The 16,577-nt window shown below is 52.0% G+C and overlaps 7 protein-coding genes across 7 annotated transcripts; 3 read left to right on the top strand and 4 right to left on the bottom strand.

Annotated features, from left to right (window-relative positions):
- Positions 1-168: 168 nt before the first annotated feature.
- Positions 169-1,825, bottom strand: EDD37DRAFT_415582 (solute carrier family 25). Its single transcript, XM_062812508.1, has 2 exons — positions 1,307-1,825; positions 169-1,251 (listed from the first exon to the last, which is right to left on the bottom strand). The coding sequence occupies exons 1-2, from the start codon at positions 1,559-1,561 to the stop codon at positions 277-279; spliced, it is 1,230 nt and encodes a 409-aa protein (XP_062670390.1). The 5' UTR covers positions 1,562-1,825; the 3' UTR covers positions 169-276.
- Positions 1,826-1,930: 105 nt separating this feature from the next.
- Positions 1,931-4,309, bottom strand: EDD37DRAFT_631194 (G protein-coupled glucose receptor regulating Gpa2-domain-containing protein). The gene has a single exon (XM_062816639.1). It carries the CDS (start codon positions 3,940-3,942, stop codon positions 2,158-2,160), a length of 1,785 nt encoding a protein of 594 aa, XP_062670389.1. The 5' UTR covers positions 3,943-4,309; the 3' UTR covers positions 1,931-2,157.
- A 330-nt stretch (positions 4,310-4,639) lies between these two features.
- EDD37DRAFT_631190 (MT-A70-domain-containing protein) lies at positions 4,640-6,456 on the top strand. The gene has a single exon (XM_062816638.1). The coding sequence runs from the start codon at positions 5,004-5,006 to the stop codon at positions 6,174-6,176; it is 1,173 nt and encodes a 390-aa protein (XP_062670388.1). The 5' UTR covers positions 4,640-5,003; the 3' UTR covers positions 6,177-6,456.
- On the top strand, positions 6,456-7,761 carry EDD37DRAFT_415485 (ubiquitin carboxyl-terminal hydrolase isozyme L3). Its single transcript, XM_062812507.1, has 2 exons — positions 6,456-6,953; positions 7,005-7,761. The coding sequence occupies exons 1-2, from the start codon at positions 6,905-6,907 to the stop codon at positions 7,703-7,705; spliced, it is 750 nt and encodes a 249-aa protein (XP_062670387.1). The 5' UTR covers positions 6,456-6,904; the 3' UTR covers positions 7,706-7,761.
- EDD37DRAFT_415453 (uncharacterized protein) lies at positions 7,762-9,064 on the bottom strand. The gene has a single exon (XM_062812506.1). The coding sequence runs from the start codon at positions 8,970-8,972 to the stop codon at positions 7,818-7,820; it is 1,155 nt and encodes a 384-aa protein (XP_062670386.1). The 5' UTR covers positions 8,973-9,064; the 3' UTR covers positions 7,762-7,817.
- A 999-nt stretch (positions 9,065-10,063) lies between these two features.
- Positions 10,064-13,281, bottom strand: EDD37DRAFT_681496 (uncharacterized protein; the record flags this gene model as incomplete). The annotated part of the gene is made up of 5 exons (XM_062819754.1): positions 10,064-10,213; positions 10,266-10,974; positions 11,030-12,695; positions 12,758-12,839; positions 12,892-13,281. The coding sequence occupies 5 exons, from the start codon at positions 13,279-13,281 to the stop codon at positions 10,064-10,066; spliced, it is 2,997 nt and encodes a 998-aa protein (XP_062670385.1).
- A 1,176-nt stretch (positions 13,282-14,457) lies between these two features.
- EDD37DRAFT_591541 (Alpha/Beta hydrolase protein) lies at positions 14,458-16,512 on the top strand (the record flags this gene model as incomplete). The annotated part of the gene is made up of 3 exons (XM_062814518.1): positions 14,458-14,768; positions 14,813-15,409; positions 15,469-16,512. The coding sequence occupies 3 exons, from the start codon at positions 14,458-14,460 to the stop codon at positions 16,376-16,378; spliced, it is 1,818 nt and encodes a 605-aa protein (XP_062670384.1). The 3' UTR covers positions 16,379-16,512.
- Positions 16,513-16,577: the final 65 nt, after the last annotated feature.

The raw sequence follows: 16,577 nt of genomic DNA, 5'->3' as shown, positions 1-16,577 counted from the left end.
GTTGCTCGTGACGTTTCGTCTTCCTCAATTGGGAGAGTACTCTTGACATACATATCCGTGACACACTGATTATAGCTCGCTGTACGCTCGAAAAGCAAGTCCTCGGAGTGCAGTCCGCGTGTGTAATACGCAAGACCTCGTGCCATTCGGTCCATGTAGGAGTATAACTGAACCTGGAAGTTCGCCGCTGGTGTAAGCCGTCAAGCCGTGCGGAGCGCTCTCTGGCGGTAATCCAGTCAAGAGACTCCGTGATGCTTGATTTCCCTAAGGCATTGCTCAGATTCCCAACATCCATTTTCCACGTTCGTAAACATAAAAGCTCGTGGCTACCATAGGGACAACCTTGAGATATCCGATGGTGAGACCAACAAAAAAGCCTCTCCAACCCCTCTCTACGAATATTCGACGTGCTGTCTCCGTGATGGTCAATCTATGACCATCACCGACCGCACCGCCTACCTGCATCCTCCGTCTGATCACTTCAAGAGGGTAAGACGCTGTCTGAGATACTAAGCCAGCCAGAGCACCAGATGTGAGTTCGGCCGGAGCAGTCAGCTGGCTTCGGTGGCTGACCATGTTGTCGGAGCCGCTATGTGACGGTGTAGGAGTTGTCGCGGTGGATCGTAAGACAGTGTATGGTGCTAAAGACGGATGTCGAAACAAATCTCCAATGGTGTCGTGCGTCAAGAAGGACATGCCTGCATATGGCAGCATTCCGAGCAGGGTCGGTGAAAAGCCACGATAGAAATTGGCAAGACCCGATTTTGGGGCTGCCTGGTGCACGACATTCGACACAACCGCGACAGGGCTCTGCCCGGCCAGAGTTTGAGGCTGAGGGGCCTGTTCGTGATAGATCTGCTGACATATTCGGGATAAGGATGAATGTGAATCTCGCTTCGTCTCGAACGCTAATCGGACACGGATAACTTCGAGGGGGTAGGTGAAGAAGACCGACGTGATGCCCGCCAGTGACCCTGACAAGAATCGTCGAACTGATGTTTCTTGCGATTTGTCATGGATCACACGGGCTCTGATCTGCTCATAAGCGAGGAATTTTATGCCAGCATAGGGAAAGACTCTGAGTAGAGTAGCTGAATGCCCACGATATAACCCTCGGATGCCGTTTGTTTTATTTATGTCCCGCATCGCAGTAAACACTCCCAGCCAACTTCCAGTATACTTTGCAAACTGTGGATTCGAGGCTTGAAACAGGATCTTGACTCGATCTAGCGGTCCGACAACGGTTTTGGCCTGTATACTTGTCAGTATGTGGGCGTCGTATCATACACATCGCCATGCTACATACAGCACATCCTGCCAATCCACCCGCAAGACCGCTACGCAGAATATAATCCAGACTTCTCTTGTCCACCCACTTCCTCTCGCCAGTCGGAGCGGTTTGCGTGGTCACCGCAGAGTCACCCGTGGAGAAGAGGCTCTGCTTTGGCGATGATGGAGGGAGTGATTCCTCGAGCAGTCTCGAGGAGCCTCGGCTTTCCATCTTGGACGGCTGTGAGGGTTGTAATACTGTAGCTGCATGGCCTGACGTAGTAAAAGGCATTCACAGGCTCTCTAAGACATCCTGACGGAAAGGTGTAGGTTATAATTCGTGCATATCGCTTGTTGCAGAGGAATATTGTTTCTGTGACGTGTGGATGGTGGGTGGCAGCAGCAGCAGCGGCGGCTTTGAGTGGAATGGTGGAGGAACACGGAGTTTGGTATGGAGAGAAGCGACTGGTGGGAAAGCGACTTGAGGCTTATGGGTGCTTTGGCCCTTGGGTGCTCTTTCCGACGCCTCCAGAACGTGGCTTTATCGCAACAATCTCGGCGGTTTGAGGCCGACGGAACAGCCACAACCTCGGTTATCTTTCGGGGCAGCTTATCCTTATAAAGTAAGCGTGTTAAGCATGACGGTGCGAGTTCGGGCGCTACCAGTCATTCCGCCCGGATCGTTTTCAATTCACGGCTATTCGCGGGGAAGACAGGAAACAAAGAAGTCAAACAGGTACCTAAGGTATATAATTTCATATGCTCATGCTCTCTCGAATACGGTTCGCTATACTCGCCCTGAGGGCATTACCAAAGCCGTTATGCTATGCTAATGTTATACAAGTCTTCACCAGTGCCACAAATGGGTATATCTCTAAATGATGGCCTTTAACCAAGTGAATCACGACCGCTCCTCTCCGGTACACTGTCCGGGGCAGTCCGCCCGCTTTGTGTACTAATTCGACCTGGATGTCCACTGTCGTTGGACGTCACAGGAGTCAAGGTTGCTGCGGTTGTTCTCCTGAACGGATTCGCACGTACTAAATCAGCACTTTTCTTCCTCGAGTGCAGACCCCGTTTCTTCTCGGGACTTCTCGACCGCGTCCGACTGGCGATGTGCGATAGGGTGTCTCCAAATGTACCCCCGCCCAGAAATACACTGTCCTTTCGTCGACGTGCCTCTGCGTCCCACCAAAGAGTCATTCGCTTTGGTGATGTCGATTCACTCATCGCAGGCTGCACTGTTATGGCAGGACCATTGTCGCAAGCCTTGCCCCGCAGACGGTTTCGAAGATTAGGTAGAGCGAACTTCGAATTGGGATCAATGTTTCTCCATGGCTTCTCGGTCCACGAAAAGATGACGCTGTCAGCACCGGCTTGAAGGGCCAGCATGAGAATTTGCACAAGATTCAACCAGTAGACAGGGTGCCGCACATAGTACTCGTTGTACAATTGGATCTGAGCCACGAATGGGAATGTCCAGACAATGATGTACACCAGAGGATAGACGAACAGATATCGCAGTTGCTTGCGAATCGCGATTCTCGTCTTTTTCAGTGGGTCATTATCATCGGTTGTGCCGTTCTGAAACAAGGTATTTGGTGGAATTTCGAGTTGTTTGGGCGTATCAGCGGTCGCGCTGGAAGATCCTGAAGTGTGAGGATCTGCTACCGATGCTCTGACAGAGCTACGACCTGGGGGAAATTGTGTATCACCTGACCACTCGCTCCCTCGTGCTTCCAGCGGAGGTGGGACGTCCTCTGCAGGAGTTCCCACAGGCGTATTTAGTGCCTTTGAAGTGATGAAATTCATGTGATCCCACGGTTGAAGTTGTTGGGATCCAGCCAAAGACTGCTCAGTCGGCGCCTCTTGAAGTTGTGGCCGTAAGCTTGGCGCACGTGCGGCGTCCATGGGATTTCCTTCGACGTCTTCAGCATCTGGAGAGAAAGCAGATTTCCGTCTGGAGCCCTGAGGGGAGCCAGTTGACGAATTGCCCAGGTTGTCGAAGCCTCGGAATTTGAGGGTAACATATACGTAGATCCAAATATACATGATAAGGATGATTGCAATGATGATGTATCGCGGGACCCAGGCGAAGGCGAGTCTGTACCAGATCGGACGTTTGGCCAAGTAGCAGAACGTGCCAGCGGTGGTATAGGGGTGCTTGTCGGCGATGAAAACCATGGAGGAGGCGAAGAGTGGGAAAACGAGCCAGGCCGGTACTATCCAGTAACGGTATGGATACAGGCCTCCTTCGCCCAAGGCATTGTTCGGTCGAAGAATGTACAGGATCGAGTGGACAGCAATTATCAGTATCGACATATCGGCGGCTTCCACTGAAAAGGTAAGTAAGAAACCGCTTGCCTGGCAGAAGTTCGACTCGCTGGCGACAGGACCTGTGACGAAAGTGACAATCGGAAATATGAAGTACCAGATGGCCTTCGAGGCATCGCTGATGATTAGGCACATGACCAAATGATGCCGAAAAGTCCGCCTCATCAAGAGGAACCATCTCAAGGTCACCAAGACAGTCACCAAGCTGAAAAGTGCACATACGAGTGCGCCGATGTGAATGGCTTGCTGTCGTGCTGGGCTGTATGAGCCGCCAGCGCTGAGGTCTACACTGTCCTCCACAACGCTGACGGCGTGCGTCGCGTAAGTCAAGTCTGCCATGGCGTTCAACCTGCTGAGTCGTTGTTCTATCGCGTGGATTCTTCTGTGCTAGGCGTCGCCGCTGAGCCACACATGTCGCCGGTGTGCGGAGTGAAACACGTGGTCAACGAAGATTCGTTGTCAAAAGCGTGGCGATGGGTAGTGGGTGATGATGTGGGATACAATAATTCTGGAAGCACAAATCTTTGGTACCGAAGTCACAGAAGAGTTGAGATAGACTCAGAAGTTTGCCAGAGTAGAGGGAATTAGTGTATAAGGGACGGACAGATCAACATAAACAACCTGCAGCGGCATGGGTCGGGTGTCAATGTCAGTGAAATCTTGTCTACCCACCTGCAACAAGTATGTGCTCATGCATTGACAATAGCTCGTCACCGCCATCGAAGGGATGAATGTTCGATAGAGTTGCACCATGGTACCAGACCAAGCGACACCGATGGCTCTGAATGGAGCTGGTAATAACGCCAATATCGTTGCTGAGATCGTGATGAGGTCTGTGCCAGTGGTCCGTGTGTAAGGTGATGGCAATTGTTCCCAGGGGTTGATCTCCCAATGATCCCAATGATCCCAATGATCCCAATGATCCCCTTGGGCATCCCTCGAATCGGACTCCACTAAACCCAAACAGGAAATTCCCCGGCCATAAGCGAACTTCACAAACTTCCTCTTCAGCTTTGTCTCTGCAATGAACCGTGCATCACCCTTCTCCCTGCCATCAACCGCCCAAAAGATCATCCTCGCGCTCGAGCGCGGTCTTTATGCTGTACGCCGTTATAGGCATATTTCAAATCCAGGCGATAGTTGCCCACAGGCCGCTTTTCCGACTCTCGACGGTCTAGACCTTTCACCCAATTTGTATGTACCTCGTTATACGGCATACTCTCTGATCTTCATTTCGGAGCACCGACCGAAGATCACTGACCAATAGTACATACTAGTGCACGAGATCGATATGACCGACCCTCTCCAGCCAGCTTGAAGAGGAAGGACGTTGGAGATGGGCACCGTCGTGGTCCCTGGTATTCGTCCGTCTGTTGTCCCTTCGACTTCCGTCCGCGGGGATGCCATATCCTGTTCTATACGAAAACGGCAGCCGTACTATTGTTCTACTTGATATTCCTTCGTCCATTGAACACGGTCAGTCTACGTCACATTACCTAAAAAGCTGTCCTGCTTTGAAGAGTTCCTACCCCAGCACCGAACCAAAAGGAATCAAACGCGATGCTGCAATCGACAAGATACCCATAAGTGAGCGGAGGTACCACGCCTCGCTTCAGCATCAGATCTCTTCGGCCCTGACCGAGATAAACGAGCATCTATCCGGTAGAGGTGGACTTTGGTGCAGGAAACGTGGCGCCTTACTACCACAACAAGATGGGCACAATGGAGTCCTGTCTGACCATAATGCTCCCCGGCATACAGCTCCGACCTATCCAACCGTGTGCACCGACCATCTTTCGACTGCTAGTATAGTGCCCCTCATACTGTCAACCACAGAACCGCGCAACAACTTGCCTTCCCAAAACAATATCCACGCTATTGTCGTGCACAATCCGAGATTACATCGTGCGATCATAGACACAATCGATAGGGGAGCCTTCTATGTTCCACCTCGGGCTACATTTATCCGATCAAGCTTGAAATTGGGACAACAGGCCTTCTTAGCTTGTCAAAAGCACAAGCTCCTGGACACGAGGTTTGATCTGATCTTGATGGACCCGCCATGGTCGAATCGTTCTGTACGCCATTCAGGCGCATATCAGACATCAGAAGACCAAATAGTTGATCCATTCCAACAGGCAGTGGATATCGTCAGAACATCACTTGCTCCAAATGGGCTGGTTGCTGTTTGGGTCACCAACAAGGCCTCGATTCAGAGTACTGTCCATGGAACTTTCCATTTTCTAGAATATCACCTCTTTGAGGAATGGATATGGATCAAGACAACGGTCCATGGCGTACCTGTCAGCCCACTCGACGGGATATGGAGACGGCCATATGAGGTTCTTCTGTTGTTTCGAGAAGGACCAACCTCCCAGCCACCCCGGAGACGAGTCATTGCTGCCGTGCCAGATCTTCATTCGAGGAAGCCATGCTTGAAACTTCTTCTGGAAGACCTTCTCCCCAGTAACTACAATGGCTTAGAACTGTTTGCGCGGAATCTCACTTCTGGCTGGTGGTCTTGGGGCGATGAAGTCCTCAAATTCCAGCATGAAAGTCAGTGGACAGCTTGAAACAGCATGAGGGAGGATTCTGCGCCATGCCGTGCCTTGATCTGGAGTCTTCGTTCAAAATGTGACAAGTATGCCAGAGCTCAACGCTGACGTCTTGGGACACACTATTGACGCTCATGGTCAATCCGTTCAACCGATGTTGGTATTTGTGTTGCTCTGGCAAGTTCCGGATCCAGCCCTGTGCTTCGATCTAGGTCTAGGCAATCGTCGAACGTTGCGCCAAGCTGCTCTGTACAGTACCTGTCCATCCTTGTCCATCCTCTACTTCTTTATCGCTACTCTGACTCGATTGCTCTATCATTTCCATTGCGACATTGGAAGTTTGGGTCCGCAAAGTGGATGTGAATCCGAGATGCTCAAAAATTGTGTCACGTCTGTATTGGGTAATCTCTGCTAGGAATACACCGGTGTCAGCTGCCAAAAGTACCCAGCCATGCGCGTGATGGAAGCTATCTACCCAGTTAGGTACTTTGTGCTAGAAGTAGACATGGAGGGGTTGTATCGCTTTTGCCTGAGTTGCTGAAAGGCTGCGTGTGCCCATTCACGGGCAGCCATTGTTCCGCGAATCAGAATGCTTTGGTGCCTGAAACTTTGGTGAGAAGCGCCCGCAGTTGACGCAATTGGCGTCGTTGCCTCATTCAGTCTCGGCCGCCATCTAAGTATCAATTTCTACCTTGTCAAAGGTATCTATCAAACGACATCAACTACACTCCACGACAGCAGACAAGATGGCAGATGTTGACGTCCCCGTGTCAAGCAAGGCATTTGTGCCTCTTGGTATGTTGCAGCACTTCCAGCCAACAGAACAACCATCCTAACCACCCGTAGAAAACAACCCCGAAGTAATGACCAACCTAGTCCGCCAACTGGGCCTCTCACCAACCTTGCAATTTCACGACGTCTACTCCCTTACAGATCCCGACCTATTATCATTCCTCGCCCGACCAGCCCTTGCACTTCTCCTTGTCTTTCCCGTCACGGACACGTACGAGAAATTCCGAGAAGAAGAAGACGCTCCACGCCAGGACTATGCTGGATCCGGTCCAGAAGAGGAAGTCGTATGGTTCAAGCAAACGATACGCAACGCCTGCGGACTCATCGGGCTATTACATTCAGTTACCAATGGAGGCGCACGAGATCAAATCACGGAAGGAAGTGATCTGGATCATCTACTGAAGAAAGCCATCCCACTGAAACCGAATGACCGTGCAGACCTGCTATACAAGAGTGAGGCACTGGAGTCAGCACATGCGACGGCTGCAGCGAAAGGCGACACGACAGCTCCCGAAGCCGAGGCCAGTATCGATCTGCACTATGTGGCGTTTGTTAAGGACAAGGATGGAGATCTATGGGAGCTGGATGGACGCAGAAAAGGACCGTTAAAGAGAGGCCACCTTGGTCCGGAAGACGATGTGCTCAGCGAAAAGGGTCAAGAGCTAGGCGTGCAAGCGTTCTTGCAGAGAGAAGAACAGGCCGGTGGCGGCGAGCTGCGCTTCAGTGTGGTCATGCTGGGTCCTAGCCTTGAGTGAACCTGGACATGGACTGCCGGTGCACCACGGGTGATGAGCTACGAATGAACGCAACGCAACGAGACTTATACAATTGTTTATGAACCAAGTTTATTTCGCATAGCTGTCCACCTTAACTGGCACCCATCCCACCCAGGGGGCGAGACTCGTCCATGTCTTCACGTTCTTTAGCCTCATCAACTTCAGCCTCCATTTTGGTAGGCACGCCCTCGTCCGAATCTTTCGGCTCCTGCTCCTGCGCTGGACCTTTGGGCTTGTCCTGATGATCCGAACCTGTGGCCTCGCCTTGATCTCGCGAATCCTGCGTAGCGTCTTGTGCTCGCAGTCTTCCAATGACCGACTCAGCTTCGGCGTTGGCGCGTTGATCTCTTCTTGCTCGTCTTGTATTTCGTACATCCCAAAGACCTTCAAGGTCCATCTCCACTCTCTTTTCTTCCGTGAACATCTGAACCACAATTCGTGGCGAATTTGTCCTGCTGCCGAAACCGACATAGTCATTTGCTGGGTTTTCGTATTCTTCGTCTTCATCCTCCGCGACGTCCTCCGATGCCTCTTCGGCAGCAGCGGCCGAAATTTCGACTTCTTCCGGCAACACCGCATCGTCAATCGGTCCCATGTTGACGCAGACCCAGCCCGTGGTGATACCGTCATCGGCACCCTGCATGGCAACTGTATTGCCAACACTTTGGGCCAGCTTCATCTTCCTTGCTTTCCTCCTCAATTTAAGTTTCAGTTCGTTCCGACCCAACAGTCCGTCCGCGTACGGTCTGAGTTTATACTCCTTCCGCACCCATCGACAAAATCGATCCGCGGACACATTGAGATGCTTTACACTGCGAGCCGTGCCGATGATCATCAGTAAATTGGCGCCCAGAGCCGGCGGAGGATCCATGTTCCGCAGGTCCAGTAAAACGAGGTTGTCTAGACCGATTTGAATGGACAGGTGCTCGAGCACCGGTTGCAGGATGATAGGAGAATCAAGAGGGAGGGGTGGAATTTCTTGAAGAGCGAGGATCGGGGAAACAGGAGCGGGAGGCGCAGGCTCTTCGACTTGGAGATACCATGGTACAGATTCTGGAGGTTGGCTTGAAGATAGTTGTTCAAGGGATTGCCGCAGGGGTGTGAGACGACTGAACGCTCGGGATTGCTGGGGTCGACGGATGGGCTGACGAGGTGCTTGTTTCGGGATGGAAATGGCGGCAAGAGATGTGAACGCTTCGAGGACGGAGTAGCGACAACCCGTGCATCGTACCAGTGATCGATTCATTTTGTCGGTGATGTATCTGATGCTATACTGCTGGACGATTGGGTTGGAGAGTCAGATCAAGATCCGACCTCAGAAAAAGATGCAGGCACCCTGAAGTCATTGACTCTAGTGCCAAGATCCTCGGTCCGGGGTTGTCTGGAACGCCCAAATGTGATAGTGATAGCAAGTGCGTGCATAACTGCATATGCAAGGCAACTGCGACCAGGTGGCCGCAGGAGGACGCCTAAACTCCAAAAAAATATACAAAACTCTAAGACTTTCTTCTCGACGGCTTCTTTCATCGATGTATATCAAAACGCAAAAACAATCGACAGTACGGATTCGCTGGTGGTCACCCACCCAACTACTAACGTACCGGCACATGGCTTAAGTACGGCTGAGCGAACGGGAAGCCCTGTTTTCCATGTCCTATGGCCGATTGCGAAGACAATTGAAGATTTGGAAGATATGTAGTTAGACTTATTCTCATTCTTAGTATCACTTCACAAAATATACCTTTGAGCTATCGATCAGCTCGCCCTGCCAACATACGTTGTTCTATAGGCCAGCTACGTTCTCTCGAAGTCCAAAGAAAAGAGCCCCCGGCGTATTGGTCGCGCGACGAAACCAAGATCAACAATTTAATTCGACCGATATCAATATATCGCGTGGCCCCTGAAACCTGAACACTGACCATATCGTCCAAAGCATCGGAATGGCGGGGTACCCAGTGCTTGAAAGAAGGCAATGGCAGTGACGCTGGCCTGGATGTCTCGTTCGAAGAGCCGATTTCAGTGGATGGTGTGCATTCGCTGATCCAACCTGTCGGCTCAAGGAGGACGAGAGGACAGGATGACAGGTAGGACGTGTATCATCCGCCACGCGGCGTCTTACAGCCCCGAGAGCTTTGTCGATAGCAGGGTCGAGAGTGCCGAAACAATATGGGATGTTCTGATCAACAGGCTCCTCCCTAACATCGTCACGACGGACATGGAACAGCAAATGTTTATTTGTACTCCCAATCTCGCATATCAATTGTCCAGCTACCCAGATGACAAAATCCTGTCACTATAAAACCCATATGTTAACCGTAATTAACAACACGTACCAGGTCACGTCCTCAAATTCTCCTCCAACAGCCCGTCCTCCTCTTTCGCCTCGCGAAGCTCAATAGCATCCTCACCGCCATAGAGCCCGTCTCCCCAGTCTTCCACATCCACAACATGAGTCTCTCCCAACTCCTCCTTGACAACCATGACCATCTCATCCAACGCATTTAAAAATCCCACCAAGGCAGACAATACCACACAGTACTTCCTGAACCCATTCTGCTCTGTCTCGATCATATGCTTCGTGACCGGGACCCAGTAGTTTCCTCACATGCTCTTCCCTCTCTTCCGGCTGTCTGCCATGCTGGTGGCTATGGGTGCGGTACATCCGGTCCTGGAACGCACGCACCATCAACGGACTGCTCATGACGCTCGGCAAGGCCTCGCCCGTTTCAAGTGCGTGACGCAGAAGGCTCAGCACAGCCATGAGATCGCCGACAAACTGCTCTTCAAAAACACCGGACAATAACACAAAGCGACGACGGAAGTCGTCGGGTAGACTGGAGGAGTAGTAGAACAGTTGATACAAGTTAAAGTTGACATCCATGGCCAGGGCCGTCAATTCCGATAACCCTGCCGCCGACCAATCCGTCGACGAGAACTCAAACTTGATAAATTGTATCGGCCCCGCGACGGAGTTGAGAAGCTCTCCCGACGCGATGGTGGACTTTTCGAGCGTGGAGAGGAGTTCTACGCTGGCGGCCTGATCAGTGTGCTTCTTGCGCATATTCATGATGAACAAGGCGTAGAGGTCTTGGAAGCGCGAGAGTGTGGCGGAGAGCACGCGTCGGTAGTGGCGGCCCGCAGAGGGCGGGCGTGGGAAGAACATGACTATGGCTGCGGTGGTGAAACCGACAATCACAAGGAGCGTACGGCGCCAAAAGACGTTGTAGCCGACGCCAGGGTTGCCGTAGCTTGGGAAAGAAAATGTCAGTCCGGGAAACCTCTGAACCTTGGGGGAAAGGGTACTCACTGGGTATATGGGTATCGACCCAACTATACGCTACCGTCAGAAAGAACGTCGCAGCACAGAGCATAATCGCCTGTAAGAAGGCCGGCGGGCCGAACAGCCGTCCCCACATGAAGACCAAGATGAAAGGCACACATATGGCAGCAATTCCATAGGGGTTGCCAGGACCATCTCCGGCGCCGATATACCAAGCTACGAGACCCAGCACACCGCCGACAACAGTGCCCGTAAGACGCAGCATCAGACCCCAGGTGAAATCAGCTGCGTAGGGCACCATGCCGACCTGCGCCATGATCAAAGCCCAGAGGCCTTTCTCGCGATAGAAGAATCCGGCGGTGCTTGGTAGAGCGGCTGGGATACCAAGTGCAATGGTGACGATGACCACGCGAAGCGCGTACAGACCACTTGTGCTGGAGAACCACTTGAAGATAGCCAAGGAGATGCTTCCGACACGGCTGCGTTGCTTGCCTCTATGCAAACGGATGGACTCCAGTTGTCCTGCTGTAGAACGGACATTGTCCTCGGTGCCATCATCCTTGTCACCATCTTGCTTTTTGTGCGAATGCTTTTTGCTCTTCTTCGGTTCAGATGTGACTTGCTCCTCCTCCATCTCATTCAGCACCGGCGTAACTCGTGGCGTCGCCTCACGGCCAAATACCCACGGTCCCAAATGTCGTAGTCCTGTCGGCATCCACAGCCTTGTCTTGGTTCGATGTATTTCCAACGCCACGAGTTGCGCCAGTAGGTATTCCAAAGCGCGTGCGAAGCTCATGACGCGCTCTTCCCAGATCAAGGCGATGATCATGCCGCGCACTGGAGCGATCCCGCTGCCAGGAGGGAGACTGAGGTTTCCATCCGCGCCGAAGAAATGAGTATTGGGCTCGAGGACGCGATGGGGCGTGGATATGGTGAAGAGCTTAATGTCCGCTTGCAATTTCTCTAGGATCTGGCGATGTCTGGAACCCATAACCTGACAGGTCTCTGCTGAAGGTTGCTTGAAATACTTCCTCTCATTGACCGCGCTGAGGGTTTCCACCATGGCCCCCAAAGCCTCTTGGCAAGTGATCATGAGAGGGTCGCTGGCTTCGCGGAGTGCCTCCATGGACTGGGCGAAGAGGTCTTGCGAGTCAGTGTCATTCCTGAACAGTCGTGCAAAGTCGATCTGCTGTGCGAGCTGATGTTGACCAGGTTTTCCTCGGATCTGGGATTGCTTGTGCTCGTCTTTTTCCTTGAACTCCTGCCTTTTGGCTTGAGACTTTGCACGGATGATCTGCGAGTCAATCAAGCTCTCCCATGTGACGAACAAGTGCTTGAGTGGCTTCCTCAATAATCCAATATCTTCGAAATTCCAGCGACAGATCGACACATCGAGAGCCAGGAAGCCCAGATTGGCTTCGAGACCGTTGTAGGTGGCCATACCGGCAGCCTTTGCAGCCTTCAGACGTGCAACGCTCATAGGTTTGGCTGAATCGTCGAAGCTGATGCGGCAAGCGTCAACAAATTCGGACATGGGGAGGAGAAGCTGTTTGACGCTATCCAGGACGATGTAGGATGTGCTTTTGGGAAAGAGGAGAACGTTGCAGACCACTCCCAGCCCTACAGCGGTTGCCGCAGGTTTGAGCAGAATCTGTGGTATGGTGCCTTCGAAAGAGGGGAGAAGGGGGCCTGCGATGAGAGTTATTCGACTCGGCTTGCTGTGGACACTACCAAGATCGGGGAAGTCATACCTATCGTAAGGACGACATCAATAATGATAGTGCCGAAAATTTGCGCGAGTGTGAGCTTGGGCGCTGCTGCGCGCAGCCTAGCCTAGTCATGTTCAGCTCGATTCCCGAGTTGCGACCACCCAATTGATGCTTACTAGAAGATAAATATAAACGCATATCATGCAAAAGTAGACTGCCGTAATGCGAGCATCCAACATGAACCCGTCATAAATCAGTATCTGCGTATAAGTAGTCTGGCCGGAGGCTTGCTGGTTATTAGTGGTAGTCTCGGACGCAGTGTGCGCCAGCTCCAACAATCGCGCATTCGTCTCAGCAGCAGGCCTCGTAGCCAACGCGGCTTTCATCGTGAGGACGCCCCAAGCCCACCCAATCCCATACCAGCCAATATCGTGATGCCAGTCATGATCTGCAAGGACACGATGCCACTCGGCGGCGCGATGAACAGCAGTATGCACCCAAAGAACACCGCTTGACCTTCGGCCTGCAGCACAGGGTCGATGACGACGAACAGGACCATAAGCCATACTGCTAAAGAGCACTTGAACAATTTTTTGAGGTCCCTGGCGTTGAAGTGGTTGAAGATTGGCGGCAATTTGCTATTATTGGCATCAGCTGGGTGCGTGTCGTCAAAATAACCATCCCCAGTGGCGGTGGGGGAAGGTCGAATGCCGTTATGCGTCGAGCCGCTATCATTTCTGTCCGCAGAAGGCGGATTGACTTTCCCGTGGCTCTGTTTTTTTAGCCATCGCGAAGACCTTGTCTCACAAATCAGTGAAGACTGTTGACTCCAAATATGGTCGTGGTGCCGTAGCGAAGATCTCCTCGAATGTTGAGGGCCAATGCCGAAGACGAGCGTGTCCGGTTGAACCGCTCCTGCCTACCACTTTGACCAAAGTGGTTTCTCCCCAACCCTAAAGAGAGCATGTTGTAAATCTGTAGATTTTGTTGTCGCGAGCGAGGTTCGTGACAACTTCGTGTCGAGATCGATCTTGACATGCGTGACGCAACCACCAAGTTGGTGTTTTTGACATTAGCCGAACTGAAAATCCCGGGGACTTTCTCGCTCCGATGCCAAAGGCTACGCCAGATCTGCACAAGCATATAACTCGGTACACATACCACAGTACTGTCTCGTATAACCTACAAACGAAGCAATTTCACACTTCATCACGTGATAGACGAGTCAAGCTGATTCATTGCGAGAGCAAAGTCATCAGCAGCGTAGACAGCGTAATTATACTTGGTCAACGAGTATAGAATCGTGTAACCGAAAAACGTAGCAGGTACAGGCCCAGCGGAACGTGGATTGATACTCACATGAGGTCAACTTTCCCAAAAGTTATCAGTGCATGACAACTCCATGTACAGTACTTGTCTGTTCCACGGGAATTCATTCTAGGTTGCTGGAATGCCAGTATCGACAGCCTGCTCAAAGGACTGCATGTGCCTGTGAACCACGCATATTTCAGGGACAACGATTTGGGCCAACCCAAGATAGGTAGCCGCCGGCTCTACCGCCGGCTCCTTTACTTGCTTAACAATCGCTCACGGTCTTGATCCTGAGCAGCCGCATGCTCCAAGGTCTGTGATCGTGTGAAGAGGCCTCTCATTCTAGTATTTAGCCATTGGTAGGTCAGCGGGATTTCGTCAAGATGTGATGTCCCGTGAAGAGACCCTCAGGAGTCTCTCTCATTGACAGCATGGCGACTAACGTTGGCGGCATTGAAGTACTCTTCAAGGAAGCAAATCGTGACTTCAGCAAACGATGGTACGAGTTCGGTCCATCCAAAGAAGTACTTCCCAGAGGATGGCGGAAAGCAGACGGGAGGCGCGCATTGGACGACGACTTGATCTTTGAGAAAGACGTTCGCATCACGCTGCGAGATGGTGCTACGATCTGGGCCGATGTTTTTCGACCTGTGCTGTCTGACACCCAGCCTGTCCCGGCTATATTGGCCTGGAGCCCTTATGGGAAGCAAGGCAATGGTGCGGCTTCAAGCCTCCACGCCCCGTGCCACGCTAACCCCTTCACATAGGCTTTCAGAGCCTTGATAGGGTGCCATGGCGAGCTGGCATACCAAGAGATTGGACAAGCGACCTTGAGAAATTCGAGGCTTTGGATCCCGCGGAATGGTGTCCTCGAGGTTATGCGATTGTCAACGTGGATTCTCGTGGTGTTTTCGACTCAGACGGAGACATGTATATGCTAGGGACACAGGATGGCCGGGACGGATACGATGCCGTCGAATGCATTGCTTCTCAAAAGTGGTGCAACAAAGCCGTTGGCTTCGCGGGCAACTCCTACCTTGCTGCCGCCCAATGGTTCATTGCTGCTGAACGACCGCCTCATTTGAAAGCCATCGCTCCATGGGAAGGCATTGCAGATTACTATCGCGAACTGCTGGGGCGAGGTGGCATTCCGAACCATGCGTTTGTTGACTATCGCGGCAGTGGCTATTGTGGCAAGAACCGACAGGAGGACACGGGTGCCATGACCCGGCGATATCCACTTTGGAACCAGTACTGGGATGACAAAAGTGCGAAGTTCGCCCAGATCGACGTTCCGATTTACGCCCTGGCTAGCTACTCGACTATGCTGCATACCGAGGGCACAATGAGGGGGTTCCTGTTCTCGTCGTCAAAAGACAAGTGGTGAGTGATATCCCTGCTTTGTGATACTTGAGTAGATACCTCTGACCTTGGGAGAATAGGCTCCGGATCCACCACACCCAGGAATGGTATGATATATACCAGAAATGGGCAAACGATGACCTGCAAAAATTCTTCGATCGCTACCTCTGTGGAAAGGACAACGATTGGGAGTCGACACCGAAAGTGCGGCACAGCTTGCTCGGGTTCAACCGCGACTGCATTGTGAACAGACCTGAGCCCGTATACCCACCCACCTACGTCGAGCACCGAACATTCTTCTTGGATGGCAAGACTGGAAAGATGGAGGAAGGTGGAGCCCCCAATGAATCCTATACGATCAGCTACCGATCCGACTCGTGGGATGACGACGGAGTGCACTTTGTCCACAAATTCAGCACCTGCACAGAGCTTATCGGCTATTCGCAAGTCAAGTTGTATATGTCCTGCGCTGAGACCAACGATCTAGACGTCTATGTTATCTGTCGAAAACTCGACGCCAACGGACAACCATTGATGCAGGTGAACATCCCTCTCGAGGCTCTGCCGGCAGGAATCACGGCCGAAGATGTCCCAAACCTGAACATTTTCAAATACTTGGGACCAAATGGCAGACTTAGAGCTTCTCACCGGCAAGTGGGCGCTGACCCGAACCTCAGCGAAGAGCAGACTGCAATGCTTGCTCCTGCGGTCGCGTGGCATCCTCACGATAGCGAGGACAAGACTTTGCCAGGTCAGATTGTTTGTCTCGACATCCCACTGTGGCCGGCTGGCATCATTTTCGAAGCTGGAGAATCGATCCGGCTAGAGATCAAGGGTCATGAAGTGACGCTGCCAGAGTTTCCTGCGTTGGATCGTGTCCCGGGGAATCTCAATCGTGGGAAACATATCGTTTACACTGGGCCCGAATATCCTTCCTCGATTGTGCTGTCCCTGGCCTCGGGGCAGGCTACTGAACAAAGCACCAAGTAGGGTTGACGTAGTGGGTGAGACAGTGGTGGTGAATCCAGATGGACACAAACTTATGAAGTAGGTAGATTAGACCGTGTGTTGTCAATAACGGCCGAAAGCATGTAGCTACTGATGAAGCCCTCCAGAGATACAGTACTGTTCACTGGACAATTGATGAATGTGCCAACTTAAGCCACTGGGCGTGACATAGAGCCGAGCT

The sequence above is a fragment of the Exophiala viscosa genome (assembly GCF_022695815.1).
Source record: "Exophiala viscosa unplaced genomic scaffold EDD37scaffold_5, whole genome shotgun sequence".
In the NCBI taxonomy this organism is placed as follows: Eukaryota; Fungi; Ascomycota; class Eurotiomycetes; order Chaetothyriales; family Herpotrichiellaceae; genus Exophiala; species Exophiala viscosa.
Note: the sequence above shows the minus strand (reverse complement) of the source record. Positions and strands in the feature narration are given on the sequence as shown.

Bases quoted from the DNA above. Each gene is read 5' to 3' on its own strand.
- EDD37DRAFT_415582 (XM_062812508.1), bottom strand. From the start codon at position 1,561: ATGCCTTTTACTACGTCAGGCCATGCAGCTACAGTATTACAACCCTCA. The intron at 1,252-1,306 runs GTATGTAGCATG...ACAAGTATACAG, and splicing joins GTGGATTGGCAGGATGTGCT to GCCAAAACCGTTGTCGGACC.
- EDD37DRAFT_631190 (XM_062816638.1), top strand. From the start codon at position 5,004: ATGCCATATCCTGTTCTATACGAAAACGGCAGCCGTACTATTGTTCTA.
- EDD37DRAFT_415453 (XM_062812506.1), bottom strand. From the start codon at position 8,972: ATGAATCGATCACTGGTACGATGCACGGGTTGTCGCTACTCCGTCCTC.
- EDD37DRAFT_631194 (XM_062816639.1), bottom strand. From the start codon at position 3,942: ATGGCAGACTTGACTTACGCGACGCACGCCGTCAGCGTTGTGGAGGAC.
- EDD37DRAFT_415485 (XM_062812507.1), top strand. From the start codon at position 6,905: ATGGCAGATGTTGACGTCCCCGTGTCAAGCAAGGCATTTGTGCCTCTT. The intron at 6,954-7,004 runs GTATGTTGCAGC...AACCACCCGTAG, and splicing joins CAAGGCATTTGTGCCTCTTG to AAAACAACCCCGAAGTAATG.